The sequence below is a fragment of the Henckelia pumila genome, chromosome 3 (genome assembly GCF_033568475.1).
Source record: "Henckelia pumila isolate YLH828 chromosome 3, ASM3356847v2, whole genome shotgun sequence".
In the NCBI taxonomy this organism is placed as follows: domain Eukaryota; kingdom Viridiplantae; phylum Streptophyta; class Magnoliopsida; order Lamiales; family Gesneriaceae; genus Henckelia; species Henckelia pumila.
The window spans coordinates 183750169-183761766 of NC_133122.1; the positions used below are offsets into that span (position 1 = coordinate 183750169).

The following is an 11598-nucleotide window of genomic DNA, read 5'->3' on the forward strand; positions in this document are numbered from 1 at the left end:
AAGCGGTACTTAATTGGTCACGTCCGACGACGTTGCTGAGATCCGTAGTTTTCTGGGTCTAGCAGGGTATTATCGTCGCTTCATCCTGAACTTCTCTCAGTTAGCTCGACCGTTGACGCAGCTTACCCGCAAGGGTGTGAATTTTGAGTGGTCCTCCGAGTGTGAGGAGAATTTCCGTGAGCTTCGACGGCGATTGACTTCTGCGCCGGTGTTAGCATTACCGTCAGGATCTGGAGGGTATGTAGTTTACACGGATGCTTCTCTTCAGGGGTTAGGTTGTGTCCTGACTCAGAATGGGCATGTGATCGCATACGCTTCTAGACAGCTGAAGCTTCACGAGGACAACTACCCAGTCCATGATTTGGAGTTAGCTGCCATTGTGTTCGCTTTGAAGATCTGGCGTCATTATCTGTATGGCGAGAAATTTGAGATCTTCACCGACCATAAGAGTCTCAAGTATTTGTTCACTCAGGCAGAATTGAACATGAGACAGAGACGTTGGATGGACTTGCTTAAGGACTATGATTGCGAGATTAAGTACCATCCGGGAGCTGCTAATCTCACCGCTGATGCTTTGAGTCGCAAGGTGCGACTATCCGCACTTCAGACTTGTTCGATGTCTAGTGCGATCAGAGACTGTTGTACTTCAGGTTTTACCTTCAAGCATAAGAAAGGTATGCAGAGTATCCAGATGTTTGCGATATTATCTGAGCCAGCCTTGTACTCGCGGATCCGAGATGCTCAGATGTCTGATTCAAAGACCCAGCGTTTAGCTCGTCTAGCTAACGAGGGTAGCTCGTCTGGATTTCATTATCAGTCAGATGGCTTTCTGTGTTTGTCTGGTAGGCTTGTGATTCCACAGGATGAAGAGTTGCGAGAGGAGATTTTGTCTCAGGCACATCGCACTAAGTTGAGTATTCATCCTGGGAGCAACAAGATGTACAAGGATCTACGTACTCGTTTCTGGTGGAAGGGAATGAAACGCAGTGTCTATCAGTTTGTTTCCAGATGTTTGGTGTGTCAACAGGTCAAGGCAGAGCACCGACGATCTGGAGGATTGCTTCACAGTCTGCCTATTCCTGAATGGAAATGGGAGTTTATCACTATGGACTTTGTGACCCATTTGCCGGTATCCCCGAGGAACTGTGATGCTATCTGGGTTGTGGTGGACCGACTCACCAAGTCAGCACATTTCATTGCCTATAGCCGAGAGTACTCTGTGGATCGCATGGCACGGATGTACATTCAGGAGATCGTTCGACTTCATGGAGTGCCTGTGAGCATTGTCAGCGATCGGGACCCCAGGTTTACTTCTAGATTCTGGGGAGTGTTCAGCGTGCGATGGGTACTACTCTCAGTTTGAGTACAGCCTATCATCCAGAGACTGATGGTCAGTCAGAGCGCACTATCCGTACGTTAGAGGATATGCTTAGAGCGTGCGTCTTGGATTTTGGTTCAGCCTGGCAGGATCATTTGCCGTTGATCGAGTTCGCTTACAACAACAGCTATCACACTAGTATTGGGATGGCACCTTTTGAGGCGTTGTATGGGCGACGTTGTCGTACTCCACTCTTCTGGGAAGAAGTGGGGGAGAGACAGGCTGAAGGACCGGAGTTTATTCATCAGGCGATAGACATTGTTGATCAGATCAAGAAACGGATTAAGACTGCCCAGGATCGCCAGGCCAGTTATGCTAATATCAAGCGTAGGCCTTTGCAGTTCGAGGTCGGGGAGAAAGTGTTTCTGAGAGTGTCACCTTTCCGCAAGATTCTCAGATTTGGCCTTAAGGGCAAGTTGTCTCCCAGATTTATCGGTCCGTTTGAGGTCTTGGAGAGCATTGGTAATTTGGCTTATCGACTAGCATTGCCACCGCATCTATCCAGCATTCACGACGTGTTCCACGTATCTCTGTTGCGACGGTATGTGGCGGATGAATCTCATATTCTGCAGCGGTCTGAGGTTCAGGTAGACAAGGATTTGACTTATGTTGAGAAACCTCTTCGCATCCTTGATTTTAAGGATAAGGTTTTACGGAACAAAGTCATTCCTTTGGTTTTAGTTCAGTGGCAGCGCCGAGGCACTGAGGAAGCTACTTGGGAGCTTGAGGACAGGATGCGTAAAGACCATCCTGAGTTGTTTTGATTTCATTCTTTAAAGTTGTATTCAGTTGCAAACTCTGTAAACGTTTGTTTGAATAAAGAATGTTTCTGATTTCTGTATTTGCATTCGGTACTTAAGATCTGATTTCGAGGACGAAATATCTTAAGTGGGGGAGAATGTAGTAGCCCGAACCCTAATTGAGTAATTAAAGGATTAATGCTAATTAAATAAATTGGGGATTGGACGGATCGGAAGCTCCGAAGGGACGATCGGAAGCTCCGATCGGGATCGGAAGCTCCGATGAGGATCGGAGGCACCGATGATATTACGTCATCCATGACGTTTGGCTGGATCGGAAGCTCTGATCAGGACCGGAGGCTCCGATCACCCCTATCCGGAATCAACAAGTGATATTTTGACACGTGGCAGATCAGGATCTTCGGAAGCTTCGATGGCAGGATCGGACGTTCCGATCCAGGTTCGGACGTTCCGATCGAGGATCGGAGGCTCCGATCGTTGTCTATAAATAGAAGGCCGAGACTTCATTTCTCCTTGCCAATTCCGGATTTTCTCTCTATTTCTAGTCATATTCGAGCTGTTCTAGTCTTCTCAGGCTTGGTCCGGAGGTCGGAGAGGCGTTCGATAGTCGTAGCGGAGTTGTGCCCAAGTTCTGGAGGCATCGACATCAAAGGCTAACGACGGACGAAGGTATAGCTTTTGCTTCCTATAAATATTTAGGAGTATGCAATAGCTTAGTTAAGGCTTTTAGAGCACTTTGATGATAGTGGTATCATTTCGCTGTGTAGGCGGACTTTAGGCTTGGACTTAGAGCTGGTAGTGCCTACCTGGTTTTTGAGGTACGAAAGTACTGTTCGAGATATCCTGACTGAGTATGCATGTATTATGTGACTGCATGATTTATATGCCATGATATTATGCTGCATTCATTTGCATCTTGCTGTATCTCCTTCGAGATGTCTGTTAGTAGGGTTGTACCCTATCCTGTTAGTGGATGGACTTCCATCGATTTGGGTCCGGTGTTTCCACGGTTATCTCGGTATGGGAGCCACCTCCTGAAGCGACGGCACAGCGTGCTACATACCAGGGCCCGGTCTGTCTCTGGTATCTGATCCTTGACCTCGAGTCTATAGGGAGTTCACTTTGCATGCATGTATACTCATACTCTCGCACTGAGCATTTTATGCTCACGTCTCATACTCTGTATTTTCTGGACACCCTATTCCATGGGGCAGGTTTGCGATTGGACGAGGAGGGTGGATCCAGGAGGGGCTAGTCAGTGGTTGGTCAGCTGGAGCTTCGTCTAGGCTTTATTACCGTTGTTGGGTTTATACAGCTATTCGATTTGGTTGTATATTTGGATAATTACAGATTCCTTTACTTGGGATTGTATAATGTTATTGGTTTCCGCAGTTTTATTCTGATATCTGTTTTATTAAGTTAATTGCATGCATAAGTTCTGTTTAGTAGGTGATCCGGGTAAGGGTCACTACAGATCCGAGGTTCACGTCTGCATTTTGGATAAGTCTACACACAACATTGGGGACTAGGCTACTGTTAAGCACATCTTTTCATCCCCAGACAGATGGCCAGTCTGAGAGAGTAATCAAGGTTCTCAAGGATTTATTGAGGGCTTGTGTCATTGATTTCCAGGGCTCTTGGGAATCGAGATTGCCGTTAGTGGAGTTCACCTATAACAACAGTTATCAGGTGTTTATAGGTATGGCTCCTTATGCGGCTCTCTATGGGAGGAGATGCAGATCTCCCGTGCACTGGGGCAAGGTTGGAGAGAGAGTTCTAGTTGGTCCCGAGATAGTGCAACAGACTGCAGATGTTGTGACTCAAATTCGTGATCGTATGAGGACTACTCATAGTCGTCAGAAAAGTAATGCTGACACACGACGACGAGATCTTGAGTTCGCTGTTGGTGACCATGTGTTTCTGAAAGTGTCACCTATGAATGGTGTGATGTGCTTTGGTCGGAAAGGCAAGCTCAATCCGAGATACATTGGTTCATTCGATATTTTGGAGAGAGTTGGCACGTTGGCCTACCGTTTGACACTAGCACCAGATCTTGCAGCAGTGCACAACGTGTTTCATGTGTCCATGCTTCGGAGTTATATCTCGAATCCGTCGCATATTTTGGATTATAAGTCTCTATAGTTGACGCCAGAGCTAGCATTCGAGGAGAGGCCAGTTTGGATTTTGGCTAGAGAGGAGAGGAGGCTTAGGACGAGAGTCATACCAATGGTCAAGGTCAAGTGGCTGAATCACTCTAAGAAGGAAGCTACTTGGGAGACTGAGGCCGACATAAGAACTCACTACCCAGAGTTGTTTGGGTAAGTACCTTAATTTCGAGGACGAAATTCAATTTAAGGGAGGAGAATTGTAACACCCGATATTTTTCATACGTAAATCCGCATGCATAATTAGAAAAATAATTATTTAAAAATTTAATAGTTGGGTTAAATTATATTTATGTGATATTATGTGATTTATGTGCATGGTTTAAAATTTTCTTTAGCATTTAACCCGTAATTATTGAATTTTTAAATTTTTGAATAAATGATTTATTTTATCGCGTAGACGGGACCATGGACGAACGAAATGTCGGATTTTTCATTCAAAATATTTTATGAGATTTTTATAAGCCTTAATATATTATTTTAAGGTATTATTTAATGAAAATTATAGTATTTATTATTATATATATGTGTCCATTTTTACCAAAAATAAGTCATTTTAATGATTTTTATTAACTTTTAATTTAAAAATACCTTATTTTGTAATTTCAGGATTAAGGAGTTATTATCAGATTATATTTTGTAATTAAGAGTTTTTAAAGTTATATTTATAATTTATTAGTTAATTAGCCTTATTAGTGAAATTATACCTTAATTATTTTCCTAAAAATCTACCCTAACTTACGTTATTCCTCTCTTAGCCGCCTCCATATTCTTCATACCCCATCTCCACGCTTCTTCAGAGAAAAATACAGCCTCCATAGCAGAAACTTCAAGAATTTTTAGTGAGTTTTTGTTGATCCGTCGTCCCGGAGCCCGTACACGCGGTTGTAGCTTCAAATAAAATCCAAGGCATGTCGAATTCTCTTCTTTTACACCATATAAGCTATATATTTCGTTTTTCATCAAGAACATCAGATTTTTTTATGGAATAAATACACGTTTATGACTGAAATTAAAGCATCTTTCCTTGTGCATGGTTCACGTTATGGCCTCTTTTATGCTTCTAAACTCTCGTTTTCTTGGCATGGAGCAAGCATGGTCTGCTGGTCAGGTTTTAGGGGCGTCTTAGAGTCCCTAGGGTTGAGCTTGGTCGGACTTTAGGGTCTGGAAAGGGCAGGTCGATTGGCTTAAATGTTGGGAATGACAGCAGGTTGCACAGTTGAGGGCTCTTGGTATAATGGTTCATTCTCTACCTATAGGCAATGGTTAGGGGTCTGGTTGGTTGCGTTATAACCTTCCAGATGTTAGCTAAGTTTGGGAGGTGGTTTGACGGCAAAAGCTGGTCGGAGTATGGAGAACGAACGGATTTGGCAGAACTGCTCACCTGCACGCGCGAGCACAGATGATGCTTGGTATTTGTGTTCGTTCTTCACCTATAGATTATGGTTTGTGTTGGTTCTTAGCTTGTTGGAAAGGTCTGGAGGTGGGCTAGCTAGTGAGGGTGGTGCTCCAGCCAGTGGGGGATGGAGCTGGACGACAACAGGACATAAAGACCTGCTGCATGCTCACGGCCGAGAGCAAGGTGAAGAGGGGGAAACGGGCTGTTGGGTTTCTGGAGGGGCCGGGCTCGGGTTTTTGGGATCCGGGTTGGGTTAGTCGGGTCATGGATTATGTTTTTGGGTCCGGGTCCGGGTTTGATTAGTTGGGCTCGGGTATTTTATTTTTAAGTGATTAAATTAGTTTAATTGTGTTTTGGGCCTTTAAATTATTTTAAAGACTTTATTGGGCCTTTCAATTATTTTATTATGCCTTAAAATTAGTAATTTAAGTAAGTCCAATAATTTTCATGAGCTTGGGAGCCCATGGAAATTATTGGGCCAGTCTGTGAATTTTGGGCTTGTCTGTGATTTTTGAGCTTAATTAAGTTATTGTGCTTAAATGTTTTATTTGAGACCAATTATGTTTAAGTATTTTATTTAGGCCAAATTATGATGTTTGGGCTTAAGTCTAGGGGACCAGCAGTCTGCACAATCCCATGAAAAATAACTAAGTCGGAATATATATTTAATTTATTTTATGCATGAAGTTTATTTTAAGTATAAGTATATATGTTATGAAAATAATTAAATATATATTACAGACACTTTTTTTAAGTGCATGCATACGTGAAATAATTTTATGATGTGTTTATGATTGAGATTGAGCATGAAAAATATTTTTATAGAAATAGAAGTGATGTGGCGGCACAGAGGTGGTTTTATCACTGGCACAGAGGTAGTTTACTACCGACATAGAGGTGATTTATTCACCGCCACGTACGTTGGCTCTTTTAGACTGATCAGTCGACACAATTATTAGTCACATTTATGGATATGATCATACTCAATTTTTATGATTATGACATGCTCAATTATGCTATGTATGATTAGTTATGATTTATGTATGAACTGATGATGACAGATTTTTATGATGCATTATTTTTAAGATCATGCATGCATGTTCATGTAAGTTATATTTATTAGTATGATTATGTGCTTGTGTTATGAGATAAAACATGTTTGGCCTCTAGGCTCACTATACTTATATGGTGCAGGTGAGTATGATGATAGCACACTAGCTCCGACCGATGGTGAGGGTCTATGAGTTCACTGCAGACGGCGCCCGTGACCGATGCTATTAGTACTTTTATATCATGAGAGATTTTAGCAATGTTTTTAAACAAATTCCGCATTTACACGTTTTTTGTGGTTGAAAATTATTATTTTTATTATGTATGCATGGTTTACAGATTTTGAGTTGAGGTATTATTTTATTATTTTATGATTCGAGAATTTTATTAAATATTTGAACATCATTTATATTAGTTTTTATTAAAAGTTTAATTTTAGTGTTTATACATATATGTATTATTTGTATTTTTATTAATTATTATTTTTTTTTTAAAAAAAATTCTAATATTTTATTAGATCGAGTCGTTTCAGATTATGTAATCAAGTACTTTAATTGAGGCTGAGATGATGAACTTAATTATGACATGCGAGGAAAAAAAAAAAAGTATTACCAAATACTCATATTTATGTTGCAAATTCAACCTACAGATTTTATATCTTTAAATTATGGGAATTCCAAATATGCTTTTCAATCAAAAAAAAGCATTCAAGCATATATTTTATACGGCAGAATAGGCAATACGAATCAAGAACAAAACGACACAGATGAACGGAAGGATATAAAGAGAGAATTATGAAACATGTGGGGATTGATTTCTGTAATATCAAAATTCACTACCAGATTTCAACGTCATTAATTCACGAAAATAAAAGTTAATTACGCCCAAAACGATATGGTAGTATGTGATAGTCACCCAAAATTCTAGAAACCAGATTAAAGGAGTATATAAGAAATTACCTCCAAGAACCGAAATCATTGCAATATTCTCCCTGAGAAGTATATGAAAGGAGATGAGTCCACAATTAATTTCCTTATGGGCGGAAGCCCAATAAACCTGTAAATTAATATGTTAATAAAATTATTAATAAAATTTATTAAAAATATTACTTCGGGTCGAGTCAGAATTTTTTTGGGACGAAAATGTGATGAGATTCAGGAAAAGTCTGGATTTTCAGAAATTTTTCCGGCCCTGACTGAGTCATCATACAAAGCCTGTATATAGTTCATTCAATTACACTCAAACTTTAACAATTATGCCATGAAGATGATCTTGTAATTCTTGGAGACTCCCTGTGTGTTCTTTGTGGTGCTTCATTTCCATTTCCATTTTCATTTTCATTTCACCACTTGAACTCTTATCACAACGTATCCACAGTTTTTTTTTTTTAAACAGGGGTTAAATGTAGCCGTGGTTTTCAAGAATCATGACAAATAGAGATATTCTTAAAACTGTTGTCGTTTTCGGTGACGGTTTGTCTTAAGTTGTTGCTGATATTAAAATTTTTATTTGCGCGCATGTTGTATAACACAAGTTTTTAAAATTTGTCTATATGATAGACAGTTTAATTTAGAGAAACCGTCGCTTAAGTCAGTGTTTTCTTTGTAGTGTACGCCCGAACAATTATTATTATTATTATTATTATTATTTTATATATGGTGTATGCATTAACATGAGATTGCACTTATGTGACACTTGATTTACATTGTATTAGTACTTCGGATAAAAAAAATAAAATCAAAAGATACTAAATTAAAGTAAAACTAAAATTTGAAAATACAAAGAAGATCATAATCACATGGAAACAAACGAATATATATATAAGATGAAGATTATAATATAGATCCATAAATTAAATAGGAGAGTGCAGGAATATAGAAACAAAATCTTAATTATTTTGAATAAGCAAGACACAACTTAGATGATCATATCATAAATATTTGAAAAGTAGTGGTATGAATACTCCTGACGGTTGGAGAATAATGTTCATTTATTGGGATACAATGAAGCAAGGAACTTGTTGAGACATCTATTGTAGACGCATGGTCTTTCCAGGTGAACCAGGTGACCACCTTTCTTTATGCCTTCAACTGTAGCCTTGTCTCCTAACTGCCTGTGTATATTAACAATCATATTTTAATTTCTTATATTCACAAATTAAGACAGAAATTAGCTACATATCATACTGTTTCATGTTCTGAGCAAGTTCCAGCTTGAAAATCTGATCATTCTCGCCCCACAGAAGATGTATTCTCTGCAAACATATATATCAATTAATTAAATGGTCTCTTTCTTGTTTTGTACATGGATCATTTTTTTTCTGGTTGGAGGTTTAATGATATTAAAGCATATATATAGAGAAGATGGAATATATATTTAATACCTGTGGGAAATTGGGGATGTTGGTATCTTTGTTGCTCACCACCAGACCTTCAAGTAACTCAGCCCTTTCCTTCCTGTTGGTGAACATCACCTGTACGTTATTCATTCATCACATATAAATATATATATATATCACGAATATACTTCAATTTTGGTTATTAAAAAAAAAAACAATTAAAAAGATGCGTGACAATTATTAATTAATTAATTAATGGGTTAGTCTATGCTACACTAGAAGTACGTGCGACTCATATATTTTTATGGAAATTGACATATGTTTTGATAATCCAATGATTGATATTTGACCACATCATGCGGAAAAGTACTCAAGCTATAACATAAAATAATCCTTAATTAATGACAAAATTATAAGAGACCACCTCTAGAAAGTCCTTATGAAGCTTGTCGGGGAACCACAGTTTCTTGTGCGCCGCAACTTTGAGCAACGCCTTGCAACCTTTGACAGAATCCGGCAACAGAAGCTCCGAAGACGATGAAAACCCCAACCCCTTCAATGTTTCGTTGCTGATCGAATCCGTCATTGCCAGGATGGACCCGGAGATCACCACCGCCTCCACCAGCTCCGGGTACAGCTCCGCCATCTTGAACGCCACCATGCCGCCGTAGCTGAATCCCACCAGCGTGCACCTCTCCACCCCAAGCTTCCTCAGCCCCTTCGCCAGGCACTCCGCCTGGAAACTCGGCGACCGGTTTGGATTGTCGGTGATGGACCCGCCGAAGAAGAGGAGGTCCGGCACGTACACGGAGTATTTCTTGGTGAGGGATCCCACTTGGAACTGCCACGTCACGACCCCCTCGGCTGCGAAGCCGTGGACGAGTACTACCACGGGTTTCGTGGCGGCGGTTTTCTTGGATTTTTTGGGCTTCTTGACGACGGTTTCCGAAGGCACCCAGAAGTTCATCACGGTTCCGGGATCGATTTCAACAGTGTGGGGGATAACTCCGGCCATCTTCATCAAGGCAAGCAACAATGGCTTCTGGAGTGCTACAAAGTTCACCATGATTGATTAGCCCCTTGTGTGATCGATCTGTTGGTGTTGCAGAGATGGAATTTAAACGAACAAGGAAGACTGGAGGTTGGTATTAGGTTGCCTCCTTAAATGATATGACCATCATGTTCAATACAATTGTGGGTCCCAATTGAAGGATAAGATTTTATTTATTTTTTTTAAAAAAAGAATTTCTTAAAAAAGAAATAATAGTATATGATATATATAGAAAATTTCCAATTTATGATTAACTTTACTTATTGAAAAATGAAAATTTCTATAAAATTGGATTTAACAGAGTGGAAGTCTATGTCGACAATTTCTTGCACGAAATATTTACCTTAAAAGAAATTATGTTTGTTTAAGTGTACAAGTACGTGAAGTACTATATGTAAGAACGGTGATTAAATATATATAAGGTGGTTTGAATTTTGATCAACCATTCTGTCTACTATCGTCTGCCTTCCATAATGACTTTTTTTTTTTTTTAGGAATTAATGAATCATTTTTTCAAAGTATATTTTTGCAAGTCATGTTTCAGCTGTCACTTTAATTTTCGCAATCAATTGACCTTTTAAGATATAATTTCAATTAATGATTGATTTGTTTGCTTTATTTTGTGGACGAAGTTGGATGACCTACTACTACTTGTATTCAGTTGACATGTAACTCAACATGAAGTGTCTTTGACATTTTTTTTCCAGTATTCTAAATGCCTAGACCGTATGCGGTTGCTCACCGTCTCGCTTTTTTGTTAGGCTATGTTTCTAGATGTTGCCCGTCTAATCTCTCACCTAGACGACGCCCAAGCCACCTAGGCTGACCGAAATCCGCCTAGGCGGACAGAATCCGCCTAGGCGATTACTATTTTTTATAAAAAAAAATTTAAAAATAAAAAACTAAAAGAGAGAAACGTGACGCAAGAAACAAACACAGAAGAAAATAAGAAGCTCAGAAAACAAAGTCAAACAAAAAATTAAAGGAAAAATTGCATATATCACCCCTGTGACACTCGTGTTCGCTGATAACCCCTTGTGAAAATTTTTTGAGCTAAAAACCCCCTATATTTCCGGATCGATAGCACGCGCGCTCCTCCCGATGTTTTTTGTGGCTCACTCGTTGTTAGATGTGAAAATGCAATTGTTTTTTTATAAATTCGGTCTAAAATATCCTTAAATGATACCCAGTCAATTCGGCAATTGAACTCGCCACCTTCATCTTCTTCGATCGCGACTCTGGCCAACCATATTTTCGACGTCGCCTTGCTTTCTTTAGACTCCTCTTCACCTCCCCAACAAGCCTCGACCTTTTTCCTTTAATTCTCTTCCCTCAAACTGTCGAACTCTAGCTCCAATCTTACGCATGTATTCACCGCGAAGCCGAATGATTCCTTCATTTTCTACCACCAATCTTTCAAAGAAACCCCGATCTGTGACCCTCTTGTTCAGACGAA

General features: G+C 39.7%; 1 protein-coding gene across 1 annotated transcript; it reads right to left on the bottom strand.

The window, feature by feature from the left end:
• Nucleotides 1-8575: 8575 nt before the first annotated feature.
• LOC140892372 (uncharacterized) lies at nucleotides 8576-10226 on the bottom strand. The gene is made up of 4 exons (XM_073301230.1): nucleotides 9516-10226; nucleotides 9137-9226; nucleotides 8940-9007; nucleotides 8576-8866 (listed from the first exon to the last, which is right to left on the bottom strand). Exons 1-4 carry the CDS (start codon nucleotides 10155-10157, stop codon nucleotides 8740-8742), a joined length of 927 nt encoding a protein of 308 aa, XP_073157331.1. The 5' UTR covers nucleotides 10158-10226; the 3' UTR covers nucleotides 8576-8739.
• Nucleotides 10227-11598: the final 1372 nt, after the last annotated feature.

What these genes read in the sequence shown, in the direction of transcription:
- LOC140892372 (XM_073301230.1), bottom strand. Translation starts at nt 10,157, where the DNA reads ATGGTGAACTTTGTAGCACTCCAGAAGCCATTGTTGCTTGCCTTGATG. An exon ending in TTCATAAGGACTTTCTAGAG is followed by an intron (nt 9,227 to 9,515) that starts GTGGTCTCTTAT and finishes AATAACGTACAG; the next exon opens with GTGATGTTCACCAACAGGAA. An exon ending in CTTGCTCAGAACATGAAACA is followed by an intron (nt 8,867 to 8,939) that starts GTATGATATGTA and finishes TAATATACACAG; the next exon opens with GCAGTTAGGAGACAAGGCTA.